Here is a 26,308-nt window from a genome sequence, read left to right as displayed (position 1 = left end):
CATTGAACCCAATTGAACCTTAAATTGCACTAGAACATTTATTGATTACTAATGCTTAGTCAAAATGTACACATAGTCAAATAGTCAAAAGTCAAGATTGTTACACCCATTCATGTTTTTATTCTGCTCTCTCGCCCTTTCTCTGTTTCTTAAAAACTAAAAACCTATCGTCTTCCTCATATCATTATCTCCATTGATAAATAACAAAAAGTTTCCTTCAAACCTCCATGTAATTGCCAAAACTAGTTCTCTCATCAGAGTTGTTTATATTAAATAACAACCATCGGATTCTGAAACCGTCGCCCGACAGGACCCGTTATCGGACATGGTTACACCCCTCATCTAAAGATTCGTTTTGGGCTGAGAAGAATTTTTTGAATCTTGTGTATTAGTGTATATCATATAACATTGGTCTATAAGTTAGTCGAAGTCAACTTCCATGCAGCAAATCTGATGACGTGGCATTAGTGACGTGACATTTAACGGGTATCGTCTGTCAAAAACTAACGAGATACCCTTTATTAGGAAAATTTTGAATATAAGGTCCTTTAAATAGACGAAAACAATATAAGTTACCTTTAATAAGAAATTTGTGTAAATAGGTTACCTTTTTATGGATTTTTCCCTAACTTTTATAGTTATCATTTGATGATAACTTGAAATAATATTAGGGAAAAGAGAATATAAGGCTGTCCGACACCTAAGCTTAGTTGTGGAACCCTCACATACTAATATTTTATTATTTCTTGTTTAATGAATAAATGCATGCCCCCATGATTTTTATGGATTAAAAAAAACAATACGTGAGTGTTCCACACCTAAGTTTAGATACCCGACAACCTTATATTCTCATCCCCATAATATTAAGCCACTTGTGTACGACAGGGGAAAGCATAAGACCTATGTTACATACCGTTACACTTCATACCGAAGACTTAATACATTTGATATATTTTATTGAGCAAATTAAAACTTCTCAATTTTCATTTTTCTTTGGGCTTAACATAGCTAATTTTTATTGAGTAAAATAAGACTTCATAATTTTATAGTTCCTATCATTTTTCCTTGGGCTTAATATAGTTGCAATTAACTGTAGCCATTTTTAGCTGTAGCAATGTACGTGTATAAATCAAGGAGACATTGTGTATATATATAAATTAAAAGGTTTAAATTGGAAAAAAAAATTATAAATTTCTAAATGACTCGGCCATGATAGCTGCAGTCCGATGCATATTCGATTTTTCCCCTTTCTCCTTTTACTATTCTTGGAATCCTGTGGAAACACAATTGGACCTCCAGTAAAACAATTTCAAGATAGTTCTCGGACTCGACTTGTTTCAAACCCAAACCAATTGATCCAAACAGATCTTTCAAACATGACCGTTCATTCTGTTCACTGAACCTTCCCTATCTTTTCCCCTTTATAAATCCCCCCAATCTCCATTTCTTCGATTCTCCACACACTTTTCTTTTCTCTCTCCAAATCTCATCTCCATATTCTCCAAAACCCTAAAATCACCAAATTAAATATCCATCCAATCCTTTCTTTCCATTCCATCCACACATTATATATTCCATTTATTTTCTTTTCTCTCCTTATAATAACAAACAACAAAAATGGCTATGGCATCCAAAAAACCTACACCCGCCGCCACCACAACACCAATGACGTCATCCCAACTTCAAGTCATCCTAACCCAAGACGATCTCAAAAAAATCGCCGCATACAAAGCCGTAGAATTCGTCGAATCCAACATGATTCTCGGACTAGGAACCGGTTCAACCGCAAAACATGCAATAGACCGGATAGGCCAGTTACTAAAACAAGGCAAACTAAATAACATCATAGGAATCCCAACATCAAAACAAACACACCAACAAGCCTTATCATTAAACATCCCATTATCCGACATAGATACCCACCCAGTTCTTGATTTAGCCATTGATGGGGCAGACGAAGTTGACCCGGATATGAATCTGGTAAAAGGTCGGGGCGGGTCGCTGCTCCGAGAAAAAATGATTGAAGGGTGTTGCAAGAAATTTTTTGTTATTGTTGATGAGAGTAAATTAGTTGATTATGTGGGTGGAAGTGGATTAGCTATGCCTGTTGAAATTGTGCCATTTTGTTGGAAATTTACTTGTAAGAAATTGGAAATTTTGTTTGTTGGTAGTGGATGTGTCGCTAAGATTCTTGGACAGAAGGGAAACTGAGTCTAAAGTATATGAACGTATGAGGTTGTTCTGCCAAAGCATAACTCTATAACCCTAACTTAAAGAAACTGAATCCTAAATATTTTACCCATTTCTTTATCGGTTATTAGTTTGACTGTCCTTCCTACACTACTAGCATTATTGACACGTAGCATGTCATATTTTTTTCGAGAACTAAAAGATCAGTGGGAGCACAACAAATCATAACTTAAGATTTGCAGGAAGTACAAGAAGCGGGGGGAACCACTCGTCGGTTATTATTACTCCTCCGATAACTCCTCTTGTACCCAACGTTGCTCCTAATATCACTGATCCACCCTCTCTATCAGAATTCTAAACCTCCTAATTAGAATACTACTAATGTTAAAGCATCTTATTAATAATGCTAAAGCAAAGCATCTTCCTTATTGGACCTGAAAATCAACTTAGGAGATCATCTCGGTCACTCATGACCATAACTTTGATGATTTCATTATTTAACTGAAGTTGAGGACATTGGAAAGCTTACTGATCCTACCTCTTAAGAAGCCATTAATAGCGATCATGCCGCTTAGTGGAATGAAACCATAATTTGAGAGCTTAATTCCATATAGCATAATGACGTTTGGGACTTGGTTGAATTTCTTGAAGGATCCAAATCTATAAGTTGTAAGTGGATTTTCAAAAACAAATTAGACCCGAATGGAAACGTCAAACGCTATAAGGCCATAACCATTTGCGAAGGGCTTTACTCAAAAGGAAGGAATCGATTATTAAGAGACCTTATCTCCTGTCTCATAAAGACTCCTTAAGGATCATCATGGCATTCGTATCTCATTATGATTTAGAGTTACATTAGATGATGTCAAGACCACTTTCCTAAATGCAAACTTGCATTAAGAAGGATACATGTGAACCTGAAGTTCCATAAAGTAAATAGCACATGATCTGCAAGTTGAATAAGTCCATATACAGGTTGAAGCAAGCATCACTAAAATGGTACGTTAAGTTTAATGAAGTCATAAGAGGACAAGACTTCCTAAGAAAATCAAGTGGATTAATGCACCTATCTCAAGATCAGTGGGAGTAAATTTACAATCCTTGTTTTGCATGTGAATGTTATACTTGCAAGTAACTACTTGGATATGTTGCATGAGTCGAAGCATTTACTTTTCGCAGAATGTCAACATAAAAGATCTCGGTGATGCCTTTAATGTCACAGGTATCGAAATACATCGGGATAGACGTAATGATGTTCTAGTTTTTCTCAAAAGACTTATATTGAACACTTCTTAGAACGCCATAACATGCAACACTACACACCCACTATAGATCTATTAGTAAAAGGAAACGTATGTGATTGTTTCCAAAGTCTGAACATTGAGATTAAAGAAAGGGCAAATGAGGATGATACCTTACTCGTAAGAGCATTATGTACGCTCAGGTCTGTACTCGTCTAGATATCGCTCATATTGCCGGTATGCTTGGGAGTTAAGTATATAATCCCGGATTAGCATATTGGAAAATGGCTAAAAAAAGGTTCTACGATAAGTAGAAACTGACTGCAACGTCTACCATGATGTCTGAACGTTCATAATTTCATGTCATGAGATGTTATTAAAGAACCTGGTCAGTGGACTCGAAAGTCGTCAACTTTATTACTAGACAATTGAAGTTTTACTGTGATAAGTCAGCTACCGTAGTTTTTTGAACAGTAACAGTTCAACTGGCGCTGAGATGTATCTCGATACAAAGTATCTGTTTTATGTGAACGGAATGAGGAAAATGTTCTTTGTATTGAGTACATAAGTACACATAAATATGCTACTGGATCCAATGACCGAAGGTCTTCCTCCTAAAATCTTCGTAGGATACGTATCAAAGATGAGGCTTACTTAAAGACATATTATGATAGCATGTTGTACTTATTGGTCATTATTATTATGTTAATGAAAAATTTTCCTCCTTATTCAAATTTTGTTTGTCTATTAGTTATACTTCGAGCTCATAACAGTGTAAAGACATTATATAACAAAATTTGTCTTAGTCAATTGTTCATTGCTTATTAGTTTTAAATTTGAGTCATAGTTTGACTAGTGGGAGTCCTGAGTTAATGTTCTTCTCTACGACTGTACTTATTGGCTATGATTTCGGTTTAAAACAAAATGAGTATTATTTCGGAACTTATTTGAATATTCATAGATAAATGATCGCTCGGTCAAGTGGGAGAATGTTGGAACCACGTTAGTGTGACCATCATTGATCATGTATCATTCCTGATATGATAATTGACGATAACTGAAATCCCTATGTCTAGGTAAATATATGATGGGCGTATTTACTCTTAGAGACGTAGTATAGGGTTTCCCATTAGGTGATTGTAACTAAGAGGACTAATGATACACACATTAAACACCAGAAGGGTTGAATATGTAAATACTAAAGGGTTGAATGTGTAATTACTCTCATTATAAATAGAGGGTAATTAACCCTAAGTTAAGGTTAATCACACACACATAATCCCACACAAATTCGTGTGTCTCTCCTCTCTAAATTCGTGCATCATTTTTCAGCCGAATTTATCATCCCATTATTACTCAATCACCTTGTTATGGGAACCTGAAATCAATAGCAATTATGCTTTATGCTCTTACAGGTTCCACAGGACGATTGGGGATGTTTTATCACTCGAATGGAATCATGTTTATTCCAACACATGCATTTACTAACACCATTGTGCCACAAGAAACATCAAAACCCCCTATGGTGCAATCTTGTGATGGCTCATGTGGCACCAATATTGGTGCTGCAGGAAATAGTCTTAGCGTTTCGTTTATGATATATTGGATGTAAGGTATATTGGGAATATCGGTTTCTTGTACCAAACGTTCATGTCCAATATATGTATCAAGTTCTGTTTTAGCTTTCTCTAGTACATTAGGATGGTTCAGAAGAAGAAACATAGCCCATTCTATCGTCACCGATGAAGTGTCCGTTCCCGCTAGTAGCAATGTCTATAAGAATGAGGCCATCAAGTTAATAAGATCCACAAGAAATAAATCATATGTAGAGATACTTTACAATGATAGTTTGATGTATATATGTCTTTATTTATTTTTTTCAACGGTCAAAGAGTGAACCGCGACTTTTCCTTGCTGCCAATAATGCTAGAGTGGCTGGCAATTGAAAGTCTGTTTTATGGATGTAAGGAAAATTTTAAGACAGGACTACTAAGGTATGCAAAAGTATAAAAAGTCATGCCACTTGCCTATCAAGTTGTTACGTGCACATTTAAATTGTTTGTTTTCATATATCACTATATAATTTGGATAAAACAAATATCAAGTTTATGAGGATATGTTGAGAAATTACTAAAAGTTAGGAAATCTTTAAAGACATTTTATATGCATTGCAATTGATAGAAGTAGGATATGAATTAAACATTATATATATACACGAGTACATACCAATATATTGCATTTGATTATGTCATCCGTGTAGTATTCCGGGTTCTGTTCCTGCAAAGAAAGCAAAGCATCAATATACGTCTTGTCTCTTCTCTTTTTAGACGAAGAACCGGCCCGTTCACTTCGAATTTCTTCAATGAGATTTTGTGTAAATTTATTGGTTTGATGTTGCAATTTCATCATCCTCTTCTTATAACCTTGAAATTCAATCCATCTTAAAAATGTAATAAAATCTCCAGGATTAGAAGCCCCACTAATTTCAAATACATCCTTAATGACTTTCTTAAACTTATTAGCTTCCTCAAAGTCATCTACTTGTGTCCCATAATATCTTTTATTAGCAACCATTCTCATAATTATGTTAAAGGACAATCCTTGAATTCTTGACCTCATTTCCACTTTTGAAAATCCATGAATTGAATCTTGATAAAGATTTTTGACTCATGATCTAACTTCATCTTCCCGAACACCCGTGAATGATTTCATTCGGGTTGTTGATAAAAGTTCAAGGGTCATAATTCGACGAAGGTCTCTCCAAATATGACCATAAGGTGCAGAACCAACTGTGGTATGGTCATACTCAAGATACTTGCCACTTAATAGAAGTGGTCTATTGGCTAATATGATGTCATTTTTGGTGAAACATTCTTCCACGGCTGATGATGAGGTAACTACAAGAACGGGCCGTGACCCGAATCTAAGAGCCATTATTGGACCATACTTGGATGAAAGTTTGTGCAAGACTCTATGGATTGATCCATTTATCAAATGCAGATGACCAATTATTGGGATGGAAGGTGGACTTGGTGCAAGGTTTTTATCTCTTTTTTGTGTATCCACATTTTAAAAATGAAAATGAGAGTGACCAAAGATGAAATAAAAATGAAGAATTGATGCATGAGTTTCATCCATGGTTAATTTGTTTCTGTGTTTTGTTATGGTATTATTCTTGCAATGTGTATGTAGTAACATATATGAATTGGATATTTATAGATATTCGAGTACTCTAGGTGCCACTTCGGAAATGTATATGGCATTGGCCCCTCCAAGCTCCAAGTCTTCAACTAAAATAAAATTTTACATACAATTTTGTTTAAAGCTTAAATTAACATTGATTTTTTTTTAATTTAGTTAACTATCAATTAAGTTGTTGGTGTTTTTTACTGTCAAGTTCTGGCTCTCTTAATGATCTTTTTCAACTTTTCATAGTTATGTTCCCTTTTTATTCTATACACTTTATACAAAAAATAAAAATAAAAAATCAATATATTATTTACGCAATGCATGTAGATAGTTTTGTAAATCGTTTAACCACTGGTTTATCAACATACTATTTTTACATGTTTGCATTAACTTTTTATTAATATTTATATTTATTACATATAAACATTTTAAATTTATACATAATTCCGGCCTCTAATTTTAGTCTGAGCTCCTAGCTCCAACTACTTTTATCAAACATATCTAATGTTTACAATCACTTCCTCCATTCATGACCCCCTCCGATACATCACCTACCCTCTCATCGATTTCACCCACCCTATCATCGGGTCCTTGGCAAGTTGGCGGTCGTGGTCTAACTTTTCAAGCTAAATTATTAAATCCCTTTTTTTTAATCACAAACTCCTCATCAAGAATACCCCCAAGAATACTTAATTAGTGCCAATCATACTTTTTCTTACCTCTTTTTTACGAGTATTTTTGATTATTGATTGTCCTATCAACATCACTTCACATCCCCTTCCTTAAAAATAGCCTAAAAACATTTCTTTTCAATCATACTTCTTTTTTATCTCTTTCTCTAGCAATGATTTTATATAAGAGTCTTTTAAATAAATAAAAAAATACTTGATAACATTAAATATTATGCACATAAGTATCTAAATCCAGTGAAATAAAAATTCCTAAAATGCCCCCATCATATAACAAATACTTGTAACTATATCAAGTTACAACACTAGCCAATAAACTTTTTCTTTTATCTTTTTGTTTTCAATCCTAATTTTATTTTATACTTTATTATTATATATATGATTATACTATATTATGTAATATTAAATAGTTTAGCTTTTGCAAATCGAGTTTCGTTTCGAGTCACAAGTCCATAAATCATTTTTCGAGTCGAGTCAAAAATTATGAGTGGACAACTACGAGTGTAATTCTAAATCAATTTTTTAAAGTTTTATAAGAAATTAGCTTTCCGTAGCAACACATGGTACGTTCCTTGTCTCATATGAATCACAAGAATTTCATATAATTGTTGTATTTGAGTTCGAGTTTCAATGATGACTTGTAAGTATGTGTACGTGCGCAACTTGTTGTGGACCAAAATGTTTGCGTATCACGGAATCGACGAAAAGCCAAGGTTAGCTATTTATTGCAATTTTGTCTTTTAATAGATATACATAAGATAAGATAATATAAATGTACAAAGTAAACACCAAGAAATGTGGTGTCACTGCTTATGACTTTTTTTTGGTTTCAAAAACCTTTGGTACGGAATCGATAATCAAATATTTTTATCATAGGTATCCAATAATATTTAAAATTATATTTTATATCAATTATATGATAGAGTACTTATATTATATAGAGTATATATTACATTATATATGACTATACAAGATATGAAAAATGTTAAATCTAGTCCTTAGAAGAATAAATTTAACGTGTATAAAAAAGTTTTAATTTTTTTTTATTAAAAACACATCGTTTGAGCTTTACAATAAATGTCCAATTATTCACTGTAACACACTTTTAAGTTTTTAACTATAAACTTTGAGATTTTGTTTTATAAAACTCATAAAATATGTATGGTTTATAAGATATAAATGATTTATCCTAGATTTATTAGAATATCCCTTTTTAACAAATTTGGCGCTAGCTGACTGATCACTTTTACTAATCACAAGTATATAATATGGCCCAAGTGATATTATATTCGGCACTTCATTTTTCATATCTTGTAGCCCAAGTATTTCAATTCTATGCATGTTTATTTTTTGTTTTTGTTCCAACCCTCATTATGCTTGGAGTCCAAGTACTTTAATTTTATGGACATGCAAGGAAGTCGACCCCATATTTAATGATAAACGTGTTGGATTGAAAGAGAAGTCAAAGTTTGAGTATTTCGGAAACTAGCGTTGTACTTGCGCGATGCAGTGGGGAATAAAAAAAAACGCCGGTGGTTTGTGGGGCGGCGGCGATGAAAAAGAAAAAAAAATAAGCCGGCGGCGGTGGATGGTGGTTTGATGGTGGTTTTTGGGGCGGTGGTGGATGGTGTTTATGGGGGGATAGCGTACATAGAAGGTGGATTGCGGCGGTGGATGGTGGTATTTGGGGCGGTGGTGGATGGTGTTTATGGGGGGAGAAAATCAGAGAAGGGGGGAGGGAGAGAAAATCGGAAATCGGATGAACGTATGTGTGTGTAATAAGCGTGATGGAGAAAAAATAGGGTAGTGTAAATTAGGAGGGCATAAAAGACATTTTAAAGGTAGAGGTAGTTTGCTTATTAAGGGAGTATAGATAAGTATTTAAAAATAAATTCTCTAAATTTATATATAATTTTATCCACACACTAGTTTTAGGCCGGTTTATCCGAGACCATTAATTTTAAATTTTAACTAGCATTGTACCCGTGCAATGCGACAGTTGTTGTGGTGGTGGTGACGGCGTCAAGTGGCATGGATAATTGATATAAAAGTAATTAATAAAAAAATTTTAAAAGATAAATGATTGGTAGTGTAATTTAATGTTTTAGATTAATTTTTCATTTTACTTTTAAAGAGGGAGTTGTTTGTAGCCAAAAGTTAGATTAAGAAATAGAGGTATTTTGAGTATAAAAAAATGTTGAATTTCTTAAAATTAATACGACAAGTTAGTTTACTTTATAAGGGGTTATAGATATAGATTTTAGATAATCGTTATACAATTTATTCAATATATAACAAACTACTTAATTAAATTACTATAATAATAAATAAATTATAAAATGATAAACATATTTTAACATTGTCAAAAAGTCAATAGATAAGAAGATAGTGCAACAAACCTTAGGGGGCAACGTTCTAATCATAGTTTTCTAAGAATGTTTTAAAAGAAAAAACAAAAAAATATTTTTCATTTTTCCATAGATAACTTTTTCTTGTTTCCATTTTTCATTTTCCATTTCAATCTCCACCCACCCCCCCTCTCCCCTTACATCTCTAACATGTTTCAAGTTTTATAATTAGAACGCGTTTTCAAAATTTTTATTTATTTTCTAGGAAATAAAAACTTATTTCATTTTTTAGAAAATTAAAAATGAAATACTAGAAAACATTTTCAACAACCAAATGCACCCTTAGGTTTTAGCATAAAATCATATATGTTTAAAACCAAGTACATACATTAGATGGATTATATATGTGAACATTAGGATATTATTTGTTATACGATGAAATTGAAATTCAATTTTTCTAAACATACTGGTTCTGCATATAAGCCTTATATATCGACACTGAAAACGCTATTATTCCGAATATCATGGTTAAGTAATCATTTATATAGATGTTAGAGAAACGGTTTTCCAGCTTATAAAATATAGTAATAATACTTATATATGTGGATTTAGATATTAGATTGTGCCAACTTCAGGAGTTTAAGTGACGTGGTCATTAAGGGGGTGAAATACATAGTGCACTCTTTCTTTTTGTTCGACCATGGTTTTGCTATATTATGTTTTCCTGGTAAAAGTTTAAATAAGAAAAAAAAAAAAAAACCAAGCATATTAAAAAAAATGTTCTCTTTTTAATTTGTGTCTTTTTAACTTTTATCTAGTAATGTCCGAATGCTACATAATGTCTAACAGACGTACATACATATAAAGAAAGTGTTATGAATAAATATAAACGAGGTCCACATAATTAGGAGACTAATTTTTGGAGAAGACACCATCATTATATCGGTATAAAGACATATATCAATGATAATAATAATACAATGTTTCATTTTATATTGTTCCTGTCTTCTTCATTGTGTAGTTTTATCATCACTCACAAGTCACAAGTGACAACAGAACTTTCATATATATTTGATATGGCTAATGGCCTTATGCAATCTCAATTCTACATTTCCTTGGTGGGTTGGGCCTAAATGCCCACACAAAATGTTTTGGGCTTACATGTGACTTTTTCGTTTTGTTTGTAAAAACTCTTTTAATGATTTTGAAGCAAAAGGTGCTATCCCTCTATATAACCGGCCCAAAATACACTGTCTACAGTGACGGAGTGACCACCTAATCTTGCAAAGGTAACACAAAATCCTTACATACCACCAATCCACCATAACTAGTTTTATTGCCAGTTGTTTATATTTACTAATCTCTAATCTATGACCATTAGTTCTATTGTGTCATATATACACACACTTATGTGTATAGTTATAAATCTTTGTTGTTACCCACCATTAATTTGAAAGAAATGATATTCGTATCACAGAATATGATAAATCTATCATTATTGTGCGTTGCATATTTGTATAGTATGTTATAAAACATGTGTGATAGATATGTCAAATTGTATGATATGATTATCACTTCCCATAAGGGGGTGTTTGGTAGGAGTGTATCAAAGAAAATGAATATGTAATAGAGAATGAATATAGTGAGAAAGAGAATGAGTTCTTGGAAAGGGCATGAATCCGTCATTTGGTACAAGCAGAGAATGAATATATAAAAAGTTATTAAATAATAATTAAATTTAATACTTATAACATCACTAAAACAAAAATAAAAAAAAAATAAAAATTCATTTCATCCATTCTCTACATTTTATAGATAATTGAGAGAGTGGAATCGATTACCCCATCTCGATTTTCTTTCTCATTCTCTATTGCCACCAAATATAAAAAGTCTTTCTCATTCCATTTTTATTCCATTGTACCGAAAAAACCCCCTTAGTCTATGTCCAGAGGTTAGCAGGGCCTGAGGCCAAATCCTCAAAAGCCATATATATTATATGAAGATGCACTTACATTTATCTGAAAGTGACTGGTTGCTTGAAATTATATTCATCGAGCATGACTTTGGATTATTTTGGTAAGTCATTTTTCATGTGTCAAAGAAAGTCTTGGCTGTGCAAATATTGCTAAAACATGCAATATATTGTGATTCATCTTTATCTGGTCTGCTATTGACCCATAGAATCTTTTTGTTCTTGGTCAAATTTATGTATATATGGTCAAAGTCATACCATACTAATTCCAACTTCCTATTCAGCACAATTACTCCATTTTTTCCATGTGTTTTGATCTTTCTTATCATTAATTCTAATTTGAAAGTTGATTAATCTTTTCTAAAATCTTTCTAAAGGACACTTGTCAATAATTTAAGGCAGAAAAAGGATATGGACCATTTAACCGGACAAATTCATGCCTCTTGTAAAATACTCTATAATTCTTAGAATAATGCTTAGGATATATCATTACGAGTTTGATATTATAAAATAGAATCTTAGTTAAGTAATATGATACTTTTTAGATGATTATTCGATTTGAAAGCAACCAAACAACACGCGACCGAAAGTTCGAACTAAAAAACCACTCGCACACGCATAACCCCATGTATGAAAGCATATTAACCCGATAAAAGCCATTAAAATGAAAGACTTTGTCTACCATTTTCATTGTAGTCTCGTACTTTAGGTTATCAAGGATATTTGTTTTCTTAACGAACTAAAGTTCCGACAAGTTGCATAAGAGAATTAATATAAAGTGAGTATGAATATATAACCAAAGGTGTCACGAAAAATTTCTCTCTACTAAATTAAAAGGATCCTGAGCATTTACCCTTTTCAAAAAACTACATTCTACAACGACTAGAAATCTAGGAAAATAATAACGATGCTATAGAATGAAGCACTTCAGTGTTGTTGTTCTGGCTCGACTTGAACATAATCTCATTCTTAATTTCTTATGTTTTCATAAAAACCACCAACAAACATATAGACATAGGTTAAGAATGAAATTGATCACCTATTAATTAACATAGAACGTTGAGTGCTCATAATATTTGTCATATATACTCGTAAAGGTTATGTTTATAGAAAGTTGTAATAAGCACGTTTACGGATGAAGATTATAATTTTGATTAATATTAGTTATCATTGGTACTTTTAAGAGAGGTAAGTTATGTTTAGAAAATCAACATAGTGGTAATATACGTATGCCGTCAATTTTTTCTGTATAAAAGTAGCTTTGATATATAAAGATAGTAAACTGAGCTACATCAATTTCGATCTAGTATAGTCTTGTACGTTTGTCTCCTTGCTATTTTTGAATTGCTTTGGGTTTGTGATGCAATGTAACATCCCAAGTTTATAAAGACTTTTTTACATGTAAAATTGAAATTAACATGTTGAAAGAAACTTACAATTAATTTGTCATTTTTGCCAACTAAAGTTAATTTTTATCTTTTCAAACTTCGTATAGCTACAGTGTGTTTTAATTTAAAAAAAAACTAAGACCGACCACTTTGAGTGCGATTTTATGAATAAATTTAGGACAGAAGCTTATATTTTTTTTTCTAATGAGGAAATAACATAGATACCCAAATTTTTTATAAAATGAAGATAACATCAATACCCAACATTTTGCAAAAAAATATATCAATTTACCACAATTCCACATACCCAATAAATCCGCAATAAAAAAAAAAAACGCAATGAGATTTTAAAAATCACAATATATAAGATCCTGAAAGTTGTAGGAGATTGTTAAAATTACAATAAAAATTTGAAAGTTCTTTATGCAATTATGAAGTTCTTTACGAAATTCTAAATTATTTTATGCGATTCTAAAGTTCTTTATGAGATCGATACTAATGTTTTTGTATTAAGATTACCAAGTTCTTTATGCGAACAACATCCAAGACTATACAAGAAGCAACCTAATTCGTCTTCTCTTATATGAAAATCGCATATAGAACATCATAATTGCATAATGAACTTCAAAATCTCATACAAAATTTTAGGATCACATAAAGAATTTCAGAATCTCATAAAAAAACTCCGAAATCGTATAAAGAATATTCGAATTCACATTGCAATTTTGAGAATCTCGTTGCAATTTTATACTATCCCGTTACGATTTTGAGGATCTTGTTGTAATTTTTCATCTATATGGGGATGGTATTATGTAAAAAAGAATTAAAAAATTAGATATACTTTTTCAAAAAAATTAAGTATCAATGTTTTTTCTCTTATTAATATTACTCTCTTTCTACTATTTCCATTGAAACACCATTGGACCTTTCAAGATATTCTTGGACTCAACTTGTTCCAAACCCAAACCAATTGATCCATAAAATCTCCCCAACATGACCGTTCACTGAACCTTCCCTATCTTTCCCCCTTTTATAAATCTCCCCTATCTCCATTTCTTCGGTTCTCCACACACTTTTCTTTTCCTTTCTCTCTCCAAATCTCATCCCATATTCCCCCCAATCTCCAAAACCCTAAAATCTCCCTCTATCCATCCATTCCATTCTTTCCATTTCATCCACACATCATATTATATATATATATATATATATATCTCTATATCTATATATTCCATTTCTCCCCTATAATAACTAACAATGGCCATGGCTTCTAAAAAACCTACACCCGCCGCCACAACAACACCAATGACGTCATCCCAACCTCAAGTCATCTTAACCCAAGACGACCTCAAAAAAATCGCCGCATACAAAGCCGTAGAATTCGTCGAATCCAACATGATTCTCGGACTCGGAACCGGTTCAACCGCAAAACACGCAATAGACCGGATAGGCCAGTTACTAAAACAAGGCAAACTAAATAACATCATAGGAATCCCAACATCAAAACAAACACACCAACAAGCTTTATCATTAAACATACCATTATCCGACATAGATACCCACCCAGTTCTCGATTTAGCCATTGATGGGGCAGACGAAGTTGACCCGGATATGAATCTGGTAAAAGGTCGGGGCGGGTCGCTGCTCCGAGAAAAAATGATTGAAGGGTGTTGCAAGAAATTTGTTGTTATTGTTGATGAGAGTAAATTAGTTGATTATGTGGGTGGAAGTGGATTAGCTATGCCGGTTGAAATTGTGCCATTTTGTTGGAAATTTACTTGTAAGAAATTGGAAAATTTGTTTGTTGGTAGTGGATGTGTCGCTAAGTTGAGATGTGACGGAAATAGTGACCCATTTGTGACGGATAATGGGAATTATATAATTGATTTGTATTTTAAGAAAGATATTGGGGATTTGAAAGAAGCGGGTGATAAGATTTTGAGACTTGCAGGTGTTGTTGAACATGGAATGTTTATTGATATGGCTACTACTTTGATTGTGGCTAGTGAGATGGGCGTGACTGTTAGGCATAAGTAGTAGTAATGTTTTTTTGGCTAACTTTTTATTATTATTTTATTGTTTTTTTGATTTTTTTTTTTTAATTTAATGAATTAATTTTTGATAAGATGAAAGCATTTTTTTGCTTCATAGTATTGGACTGTTGGTTGGTTTGTTGCTGGCCTTGATATACAAGATTATATATTTGTGTTGTTGCATTCTACATTTAACAAATTGGAAATTACAAATTACATGGCATATTCTGGTATATAAAACCTTTTGTTTGTTTTGTTTTTGGACTTGTTAGATTTGAGTGAAATTGGGAATAGTTTTATATTGGAAGATGTAACTAGTTTTGTTTATGGATGTCATTTTCAATTTGAATAGAGACAAGTCTTATTGAGTATCTTGAAGTACATTGGATAGACTCTCTTGAAAGCTTTTATCGAATGGTTTCTTATTTTGGTGTTGATGTATTTGCATTGGATGTTTGTATCAGGTCAGCCTGTTCTGCATTCCAAAATCATGCTGGTTTGACAGATTTGATCCGTTTTGCTTTTCATGTGTAGATGAGTAGAATATATGATTTATGGGCTTTGTTTAAGTTTTGTCCTAAACATCTAGGGATTATGAAGTTAAACAAAACACATAGTATATGTTCAACTCATTTATGTATGAACGGTCAAATATGTCAAACCAAAATGATCATGGTTTGCTAAAAGGGTGAATGATGCAAACATCTAAATACATCCATCCCAAGATAAGATACAATTTGATAGAAACTTTAACCCATAGTGTACATAAACTTGGACTCTAATCCAATGTATTTAAATATTTGTGTTCCAACTTGTTTGTAGAAATCATTTTAGATAAATCTCTTTTATTAAGCATCTTCGTTTGTGAGCCTATTATAGGAACTATGGGCTTTGTTTAATTTATGTTGTCCTGAACTTTCAAGCTGAGACGAATTGGTAAGATTTCGATATTTATTCCAACTTTTTTATAGAAATCGTTTCAGGACTTGGAAGCATGTTTGTTACATCCAACTACTTTTTTGTTCTCTTTCTTATCATTGCATTGCTACATTGCTTGTGTTTTTCTCTCGGTTTCAGGAACACATATGAGCCAATGATTCTTCGTGGCAATGAAATCTGGTTCAGCTGTTGCACAGTTTATGTTCTTTTGATTGTATTGAGTTTATCTATGCTAAAATTAACTTTTTTGACTAACTATAATAGACCTTATGTCCCTGCAAATGTTCTTGCATTGTTTTACATGTGTCTGGACATAGACGTGAATTTTGCTTTATATATAAGTTATCTCGTACATTTAACCCTCTATAGATGCATACAGATGTTAGGGTGTTATATCTGCAATACAATCTATAGTTACCATCATAATAACACGGGGTCTTATCATAGGTCAAACTTTTCCATTATGTCATGTTAATTTTACTATTATTCTATACTAATATGTACTCCAACAGCTATTCAAAAAAAACGGACTAACACATAATATGTTATACCAAACGTATTGAATTGTTGCATTTTTATTTATCGCAGCTGCTACTCATGATTGACGATTGACAAGCAGTTAGGTGGTTGATATATCTTGTCTATCTGATAAAGTGACAAGTCTTTAGTCAAATATCTGCAAATGCTATTCTTATCCTTGAACCTTGAGAAAATGGCCGTTTAGTCTTTATGTTGCCTTTTGGAGTTCTGGTGGCCGTTCAACTCTGGAAGTTGTTGGAGCTGTTATACAATCTAAAGTGGAATCTCAAGATCCTCCATAACCATGAGCCACATAATGGCTTAGGTTTTGAAAAACCACATGACAAACAGAAACCTGATGATGGTAGCTCTAATCTTTCATGTGCACAAGAAGAAATGCCCACTCCCAGGAAGAGGTTAGACACATTCTCCCTGTTAATTGTAGTTCGAAAGGGACTGTGTTCTTTATTTATACCTCGAGATTTCTGACTTCTGACTCATGCCAATCTTTTTGAGTTTTCAGGGTTATTGGACCTGTAATGACATCTGCCGAATTGCTTGCTACAGCAACTAATGTAACCGAAGCTGAAGTTGAGTTAATGTATGCCAGTTTTTGTTGATGGTTATCCGGTTTAATGAGAAATTAAAGGAAGGCATTTAGTATTCAACAACAAACTGCACAATTTTCAAAAAGCACCACTAAATTATGAGAAATAGTCATTATATGTGCACTTGGTGATTGACACTTCGACAGTGCAATAGATGCAATGGGATCTCTGAATGCAGGTATGTTTTAGTTTAATGCGTTTTGTTAGTGGTTATTGTATTAAAAAAGGCAACTAAAGTTTGATCTGATTTTCTATTATCAGTTACCGTCTTGGTTTTCACTCATGGAAAGGTAACAGAATTCCAAACGCTTTGATTTTAGGTAAATTTGTCAGGTAACAAGTTTTCTGGGTGCCACCTCATGAGAAAGTAATTAAAAAAAAATTCTGAACATGGCCAAAATATATGATGTGTCGTTTCTAACCTGTTTGGAATACCTTAAAAAGCAAGTTTCAATTTGATAGCTTAACTCAACTTTGATGGAATTAGGAATCCATATGATAAAAACAGACATAATGTTACATTTTTTAAGCAATCAACACTTTTAGGAATGTATTAAAGCAAAACATACACTGAGTTGGACTGGAGGTAGTATATGGTGTTTATGTTATTGCTTTTGAAATGCTGACGCTCTTATAAAATGACGGAGGATAAGTATGGTCGTCCTTTGAAGCCAGATTATGAGGGTGGGTTATAATGTTGCTATGATGGAACACAATGTAGAGTGAAAACTGGACTGGATAGCGTTAAACGAAACCTTTACCTTACGTACACTGTTGATTGGAGTGACTCCATTGCACATTTGCACCTTTTAAAATATTCATATTTGATGTCACTGATACTTGGCAGCGGACATAATAAATTATGGAAGCTCAACTTATTTCTGTTAAAACTTTTGAAGCTTTTATCTGCCTTGGTAAATTGTCATGACCTTATTGACATTCTCCACTTTTTAGGAGAATCATGAACAAAAAAAAAAAAGAAGATAAATTATCTCACTAAATGTTTAATGCTTTTTTGAATCATGAAAATAAAGAAGATAAACTGTCTTTGTTCAGATCTAGTATAATATTGAACAATCTACCACTGGAGTGGCTAATAATGATTATTTTGGAGGTAAAAGGGTTTCACCCTGTTAGATGATCAGATATTCGTTTTTATAAATTAAAGTGTAAAGTCATGATTTGTAAATCACACAGTTATATTGAATTATTGATTGCTTTTAGGAGAAGTGGACAGGATCCAGCAACTCAATGGAAGGTTGTCTGCATTGCAAGACAAGCCAGCGGTTTCTTGTGTATGATTGCCCCACTGTGATACACCTGGGTTAGCCCAGGCTACAGCGTTTAGTGATTTTTGTCTAAAGGATTATGGCTTAGTTTCTGCTCCAGATGTTTTTTACCGCTGTATTTCGTAATTTTTGAAAGAGACGAGTTTGTAACTCACGATTGATGGGGTACCTTCGTTTTTCTGCAACTATAATTGAGTATTAATTTTCTGCCAAGTTTACTGGTGTGGTAGACAATCAGATGGATATATGGAGGGCGTTAGTGTAACCTTTAAATACTCTTGTAATAAGATATCTCTTTTATCAAGTTTAATTTGCTACCTTTTTATAAGATTAGACTCTCGTGAAGGAAGTGCAAAAACCAGATAATGGCCTTAATGTAACTAATCAAGAAGATAATGTTGATCAACCTATTATTGAGCATTCAGTTCCAAAGAAACCTTCTAAATTGCTTATTCAAAGAGTTTATAATTTTATATTACTTATGTACTAAGATATCTCTTTAATCAAGTTTAGCTTTCTACCTATTTATAAGATTAGACCACAGAAAATATATGTTTGTGGGTCGTATGAAACCAATCCAACCCATTTGACCCGCATATGAAAACTATCCATTTTACCTGAACACATTTTGATATGCTACCCAGACTCACCACTCTACCCATTTTACCACCTCATAAAAGTGGAACCAATCCGCTTTGATCTATACTAAAATTGTCCGTTTGACCCATTTCATAACCCCATCTGCCTAAAGGACATGCTATTCTCGAGAGCTATTCAAGAATAGTATAAAAGTTTGGCGCAGAAAGTAATGTCACGAATTGAAGATGTAATGCATGCAGATAATATTGTTGTCCAAAATCCAACAGGATATCTGAAAATAAACTTTCTTAAAGATTCAGCCTCAAAGGCATCCGGGAATTGAAATCCCAATGCAAAAGAAGAGATGGAGAAAATCATTTTTTCCTGATGCTCCAACTTCAATAACATTATCCGGTTTCATAGGTTGGACTTACAAACACGAACACGAATCAAAAGAAGAATTGTCTAATGGAAATGAACCCAGACCATTATCAAACAACTATCAGCTACACACAGCAAGATACTTTCATATCTAACAAAGCTCGAAGTGTTGGGAGGGAGAAGTCCATCAGTGCACCAGTAAAGGGATCATACTTTTGTAGCCGTTCATAAGGCAACGCAGATGGCTTTAGATGTGGTTTTTATAGCAATTGTTTCAACATAGAGTACTTTGTTTTTAGGAATGACTCAGAAATATTGAGTTTTGTTTGTGGCAAGTCAATTGCCTTTGAATATGGGTAAAAGGATTTTAATTACTTTTTAACAGCCAAATGATATACATTAATAAAACTTCGGCAAGATGCTGAAGTAAAATAAGAGATTACATCAAGCGTGTAAGACACTAAAAGGATACCCCTGTTTACTTCAATCGTCTTTGAATATGATTATTTAGAAAATTGCATCAGATGTTTTATTCATTGGTGTTTTATCAAAAATAAAATTATGTTTGAGTTGATAAAAAAAATTTAGTGGAATTTGTCAGTTTTACCGTATGTGAGTAGGGCTAATCTAAATTATGCTTTTTTCAGGTAATGTTAGTATGCAATCAGTGAATACCATTACTCGTATTTTCTAGGATATCATAATATACATCAATATTAATTAAAATTCAATTTATTTATTTTTTTTACGTGTGAATCATGAATGCACGTCTTGAAAAGTTGGAAGCGTCATAAAAATATTAGGGTAACAGTGTAACATATGCGTCGGTGATATAAGTTAAAAAACCTTTATATAAAATTTTTTTTGAAATGGAGACCTTCGGAAAGTAGATAAGGAAAAAATAAAAGTAAAGATAACAATGACATTCAACGTATCTTGGTCATTTAGTTGGAGCGTGAAACAGTCGATGATAATGATAAAATAAACCACATGAGCTATTTTGTATATATTAAAATTCGAAATTTGTATATATAGCCTAAGAAAGAAGGAAAGAAACTTTATATAGCCTAATGATCACTAAATTAACCAAGTCAATAACCAAGGAAATTGGAATATCAATTTTTTTTACAAACTATCACAACGGGACGTCTAAATTATATTGTTTTAATTGGGTTAGAGAATTCTTTACCCAACTAAAGGAAAACCCTTATTAATTCGGCCAAAGACATAATGATTAATAGGAGTAAAACTTACCTCCTAAGGACTCGAACCCAAGTATTCCTGAATCCAAGTATTCATTAGAACGATTTCTCTTTGTCATTAGGCTATTAACCCAATTGATCGACTTTATTAAATTCACGTCCTCAAACATCAAAATCAAAATAATAACTATATATATATATATAAAAGGCTATCAGAAAACGCTCGGGTAACGCTCTCTAAGCTCGCCATGTCAGCTTTTTCTGATGTCGCGTCACCAGAATGATTCAAATGGCACGTGAGCAACCACATCAGCATGTAGTGTCAAGATAAACAAATAAGCCATAAATTAGCCTCTTTATTTAAAAAATATGGGTTGTCAGTTTCGAACACGCAACCTTCCTTATAAAGGCAAGACATCTTTGCCGGTTAAACCAACGAAGGTTTTGTTGCGTTTCAGAAACTCACTGTAAATAAAGGATTATTTCGATCGAGCGTAAATTTAAGAGATAGTTAGAATCTCATGTTCCCCACGGTAGCAAACATTTTCCCCAGATCCTTTCCTATTTTTAATTTCCATCTCCCATGTTTTCAATTTCCCCAAATCCTTTCCTATTTTCCATCCTAACTTCAAATCCCTAGATTTAGGGTTTAATTTTGAATAAATGGCTAAATCCTCAGATGCATCACGATATCATCGCAGGTTCTATTTTTTTTTTTTTATACCACTGGCCGCACCCTATTACAGGTAATATTTCTCGATCGTTTCACTGTATTTTAGTTTAATAAATCTTTGCTTGAAAATTTGTTAATAGAAATCATGAAAACTGTTATATATATATATATACTAGGTTTTTGACCCGCCCGATGCGCGAGCTGTATAAAAAACTATATAATACACTTTATATATGAAGAAACGATAGCGAACATATTTCATTAGAATTACGTGATGTGAACTATATAAATAGTTTAGTAACATATAAACATATGGTTGAACAGAAATAGATTCAACCAAAAGCTTGACAAAATATGAACTTAAAGAAATAGAAGGACTTAAGCTATTAAGTTATACTTTAAATTATCATTAAGAATTTAGTAATATGTTTTTCTTCTAGTAATTCTAGTAATTTGCCTTTTGTTGCCACTAAATGATCTACATCTAGAACATGTATCATGTAGTCGTCTTGTTACAACAGAACTCAAAGATATACAATTTGATCATTAATGTAGAGAGACAATTCCACTACATTTCTCTCCAAAAAAGTTAAAAGTCACATGAAAAGTTACAATTGGCTGGATATATAATTCAAAGAGGATAATTTGACTATGCCTTATGTGTTGAATGTTCTTCTTAACATCCAAAAAGTAAAACAGTTATATTCATTTGAAGGTGTTGCTGCGATTTTTAGAAATGGATTATCAACACCATGGTGGTTTTAATTTTTGTTTAATCTAATTGACTAATCCAGAAGAGGTAGAATGTGCCGTTCCAAAAGAGAATGAAAAAGAAAATTAGGATGTAGAATTTGGTTTAAGGGTGGGGTAGGTCTCGGACTCCGGGTGATTTACAATTACTTGAATATATATGACTCAATTTTTTTTTTGGGTTTTGCTAAACGAAACCCTAAGGGTTTTTGTTAAAGTGTATTAATTAGTTGTACGTTTACCATGAACCCATCTTATTTGTACTTACCGGCTATTGGCAAAGAAGAAGGTATACACCAAATGTTATCTTTTAACTAATTAAATCTATTTTTTACACTTAATTTGTTTTATTTATTTGTTTTATTTTTGTATATTCATATAGTTTTGAAAACTTCCATATAATCATCATAAGAAAAAAAGGAAAAGAACTTTATGTAATGTTGAATAAAAAAGATAATGAAATATCATTAGGTATAGACGTGATTTTTTAGTTAAAGAGAAGATATCATTTTATTTAATGAGAAGATCTTAGATTTCTACAATATATTTATTTATTTATTAATTAATATATATATATATATATCTATATATCTATTAAAAGAGTAGTTATCCTAACATTTTAAAACATCTTTCAATTTAAAGCTATTTTTAAAAATTGACATATAAGCTTTTATCCCATGTGTCATTTTTATAAATTTTTATAATAATTATCTTATTTAAACATATTTAATGAATTCCAAAAATTCTATATATGGCAAAGATATTTTAATAAATTCTCATCAAATATAAATATTAATAAACTATTTTGGGGTTTATGGAATTTTTTATGGTCATCGTTTGATTTAGACAAAAAAAAATATTATTTAGATTTTTACATGTATAGTCAACTTAATCGGGTTCAAGAAAATTATTAATAAATTTTTTATCATTAAACCAATTCTTTTTATTATCCGTGTCAAACTTATTTTCAAAAAATAAATTTAATAACCGCACATCGTGCGGGTAAAACACCTAGTATATATATATATATATAAGTTCATTTTTTTCTAAATATATAGTTTATTTTTGAAAAAAATATGGAGTTGACACATAGGATAAAATCCTATGTGGCATTTTTTCAATATAGTTTTAGATTGCAAGAGGGCTTTAAAAAGCTTGGTTAACTACTTTTTTATAAGAGTTATATATATATATATATATATATAATGGGATTTCAGAATAGGGTTTGAAAATATAATTCATAGCTCATTAAAATAGTGTTTTGGAGATTTAAATCATGATTATTTCCCGAGTTTTCGTGTGATTTATATATATATAGAGAGAGAGGGAGAGATGTTTTGCAGGATCGATGTATGTGGTTTTTGTGTTTTTTATACCTGAAAATATTTTTACATAATGTATAAGATTTGGTTATTGTTTTATGTGACTTTTATAATTAAAAATTTATTTCAGTTGATGACGATGAATGGTATAACAGAGAAGATACGACTGCAATGTGCGAATGATAAATTCTCCAAATGCTTATGAATATATGCATTAGAAGAAAATATTAGTAGGATAAATATTAGTGTATATAAAATGTTTTTGAGTTTCAACTATTAGCAATGTGTTCTTATAATATATAGTACGCTAAAAAAAAATATCTATTAGTATTGCTAAGATAGATATTAACTATGAGTGGAGATTAACCTTTATCATATCATGGTTGACAGAGTGACCGATTTCTACTAACCAGTTGGGTTCTTATCTTTTAAGAAAGTTTGATCATACTATTAAGTCACATATAGCGCATGTAAACATGCTTAAATGAAATACATATAGCAATGCGTGTAGGATCTTGGATTCTTTTTTAAATATGAAAAATGCGTTTGAATGTTTATATACTCAAAGACAACCTGACGGTATGTGTACTATATATACAAGTTAGTCGAGGCCAAAAACTAACAAGAAACATAAATTTAACTTTTACTCTTGGCTTAATTGATTCAGGTGCATTTGCACGCACTGCTGTTAACTTTTATGCTGGCTGCCAAACCGCAATGTCTAATGTAGTCATGGCTATCACTGTGATTGTAATGCTGCAACTGTTAACGGGGCTTTTATACTACACTCCAGTTGCTATACTATCATCAATTATTTTATCTGCACTCCCTGGGTTAATTAACTATAGTGAAGCTTATCATATCTGGAAAGTCGACAAATTGGACTTTTTGGCTTGTGCTGGAGCTTTCTTTGGTGTGTTATTTGCTTCGGTAGAGATGGGACTTATGATTGCAGTAAGCATGTTAGATTTATTAGTAACTTCATATCTGGTTCCCAAAATGGCTGCCATAACGAAAATATTACTCATATAAGTTAAACTATATCGAGTGGATTGAGCCCTTAAGAAGGTGCTTTCATTTCTAAAATAACAACACTGAAACATGACAGAGTAGTTGAAATCATCTTGTGACTGTGAACAGATAACTGACGAAAATATCAACTTATATTTTCTCTAAATCTGTTTAAATTTAGACTATAGGTTGTGTTAATAATCGGAATTTGTAACCAAGTTTTAACAACAGAAAGCTACAATTCGCATTAGCACTAGTAAGAACACATCTCAACGAACAATAACGGCTTTCATATTCTACAGGTTGCTGTTTCATTTGCTAAGATAAACCTTAGTGCTTTACGACCTCGTGTGGAAGAGCTAGGGAGGCTTCCGGGAACAGATATTTTCTGTGAAGTTAGTCAGTACACTGTGGCTCATCCGGTTGCAGGTGTTCTAATAATCCGCCTCAATTCTGGCTTGCTTTGCTTTACAAATGCAAATCCCCTTAGAGATAGGTATATGTTTGATATGCTATTTACAGAAAACTTAGTCAAGAAACGTGTTTCATCATCTTTTTTCGTTCTGTTTTTACTAATCTTGTTTAAGGATACTGAAATGGGTAGCCGAAGAGAAAGAAAAAGAAGCTATGAAAACACCTATCACTGGAGTAATCCTCGACATGTCCAGTAAGCAAATATAATCCATAATATATGACAAACTTTGTTTTTTTGATTCAGGGACCGTGATTTTCTCATGGTATATGTAGGTGTGACGAATATTGATTACGCTGGAATTATAGCATTGGAAGAAACCAATAAGAAGTTGCTTTCAAAAGGCATCAAAGTGAGATTCCAATCACCCTATATATGTGATTGATGACTATTTACTCTCATGTTGATATAGTCCATAATTAACCTTTATGCCGTTACTTGTACTGTACAATGTAGATGAGATTTTAACGTTTGCTTGCAGTTAGTCATCACGAGCCCAAAATGGCGAGTGATTCACAAGCTAAAGCTTGCAAAGTTCGTTGATAAAATTGGAAGAGACTGCATCTTCCTCACTGTTTCTGAAGCTGTTGATTCCTTAGGTAGTTCCTAGTTCAACTGTCCTGGCAATTATTGACCAACGTTTGTATCCTCGACGTCTAGTAACCGCGGTTGATCCCTCAACCATTTCATTAAAAGCCGAACTCGTCCAACAGTATGAAGAATGAATTTTAGTTTTTGTTGAATTATAACAATTTCACTAGCCTTGTTTTAAAATTTTTAAAGTTGACATAAGCCCCTCACTGAAGGCTTACTTTCAATTCACCTTTATAACTCACCTAGCTTTGGAGGAATGGCCACCCATGTTACAATGTGGGGTAGGGGTTTCCTCTCATTGACTTCTTCGATTTGAGTCTTTTCAAGGGGTTTCCTTTTCAGAGTGGTATTCCCAAAGGTTTTCCTTGGTGGCGCTAACGAGAAAACGTGAATCGTGAATTGAAGTCTATATACTACCCACTTGAATTTACCGTTTGCTAACTGCTAATTCGTTGATAAAAAAACTCTTCTAGTTCTCCCACATCAATGGGATTTTCTTTAGACAAAGAAGTCTCACTAAAAATAAAACTTGTTTCTTGTTTTCCAAATACATCAACACGATATCAACGTAACTGAGTAAAACATGGCTTTTGCAATAAGAGATAAGCTCACATTAAGTGTAGCTCCAACAATCTTAGGTAATAGTTACTATTCTAAAATCTAAATAAATAATAAATGCAAATATTTGTTTTGTAATTTTATATTACTTATTTCTCGATCCAAATTAGCAAAACCCATTTAATAAATCTAAATATTTACGTAGTTTAGAAAAGCATTATCTATAATATGAAAATCATATATAAGATCTTATTATTTTTGCCTTTTGTTTTTATTGCATAAATTCAAACTTCAATTAATAAGGAAAAATAATTAATTCTTCTAAACAATCTTTTAAAAATCTTTTTAATCATGTGATATTTTA

At 32.3% G+C, this 26,308-nt stretch overlaps 2 protein-coding genes and 1 pseudogene across 6 annotated transcripts; 2 read left to right on the top strand and 1 right to left on the bottom strand.

Annotated features, from left to right (window-relative positions):
* Positions 1 to 1,566: 1,566 nt before the first annotated feature.
* On the top strand, positions 1,567 to 18,730 carry LOC122586676 (probable ribose-5-phosphate isomerase 2). Of its 5 annotated transcripts, none has more exons than XM_043758662.1 (4): positions 1,567 to 2,147; positions 14,802 to 16,921; positions 17,029 to 17,291; positions 18,338 to 18,730. In XM_043758662.1, the coding sequence occupies exons 1-2, from the start codon at positions 1,618 to 1,620 to the stop codon at positions 15,049 to 15,051; spliced, it is 780 nt and encodes a 259-aa protein (XP_043614597.1). In that variant the 5' UTR covers positions 1,567 to 1,617; the 3' UTR covers positions 15,052 to 16,921; positions 17,029 to 17,291; positions 18,338 to 18,730. The 5 variants fall into 5 exon arrangements, with proteins under 5 accessions (XP_043614597.1, XP_043614593.1, XP_043614594.1 ...); XM_043758658.1 differs by lacking the exon at positions 1,567 to 2,147 and adding an exon at positions 17,375 to 17,403 and having other exon boundaries at positions 14,089 to 16,921; XM_043758659.1 differs by lacking the exon at positions 1,567 to 2,147 and adding an exon at positions 17,375 to 17,433 and having other exon boundaries at positions 14,089 to 16,921.
* On the bottom strand, positions 3,087 to 7,183 carry LOC122589360 (annotated as a pseudogene).
* A 2,377-nt stretch (positions 18,731 to 21,107) lies between the features above and the next one.
* On the top strand, positions 21,108 to 25,827 carry LOC122586674 (low affinity sulfate transporter 3-like). Its single transcript, XM_043758656.1, has 6 exons — positions 21,108 to 21,310; positions 23,977 to 24,263; positions 24,623 to 24,816; positions 24,908 to 24,987; positions 25,068 to 25,144; positions 25,274 to 25,827. Exons 1-6 carry the CDS (start codon positions 21,244 to 21,246, stop codon positions 25,400 to 25,402), a joined length of 834 nt encoding a protein of 277 aa, XP_043614591.1. The 5' UTR covers positions 21,108 to 21,243; the 3' UTR covers positions 25,403 to 25,827.
* Positions 25,828 to 26,308: the final 481 nt, after the last annotated feature.

Source organism: Erigeron canadensis, chromosome 2 (genome assembly GCF_010389155.1).
Source record: "Erigeron canadensis isolate Cc75 chromosome 2, C_canadensis_v1, whole genome shotgun sequence".
NCBI classification, from domain to species: domain Eukaryota; kingdom Viridiplantae; phylum Streptophyta; class Magnoliopsida; order Asterales; family Asteraceae; genus Erigeron; species Erigeron canadensis.
This window is presented reverse-complemented; position numbering and strand designations above follow the sequence as displayed.

Excerpts from the sequence above, each read along its gene's own strand:
- LOC122586676 (XM_043758662.1), top strand. The coding sequence starts at position 1,618 with ATGGCTATGGCATCCAAAAAACCTACACCCGCCGCCACCACAACACCA. Across the intron at positions 2,148-14,801 it reads TGGAAATTTACTTGTAAGAA|ATTGGAAAATTTGTTTGTTG; the intron begins ATTGGAAATTTT and ends TACTTGTAAGAA.
- LOC122586674 (XM_043758656.1), top strand. The coding sequence starts at position 21,244 with ATGCATCACGATATCATCGCAGGTTCTATTTTTTTTTTTTTATACCAC. Across the intron at positions 21,311-23,976 it reads CTGGCCGCACCCTATTACAG|GTGCATTTGCACGCACTGCT; the intron begins GTAATATTTCTC and ends TAATTGATTCAG. Across the intron at positions 24,817-24,907 it reads GCAAATCCCCTTAGAGATAG|GATACTGAAATGGGTAGCCG; the intron begins GTATATGTTTGA and ends ATCTTGTTTAAG.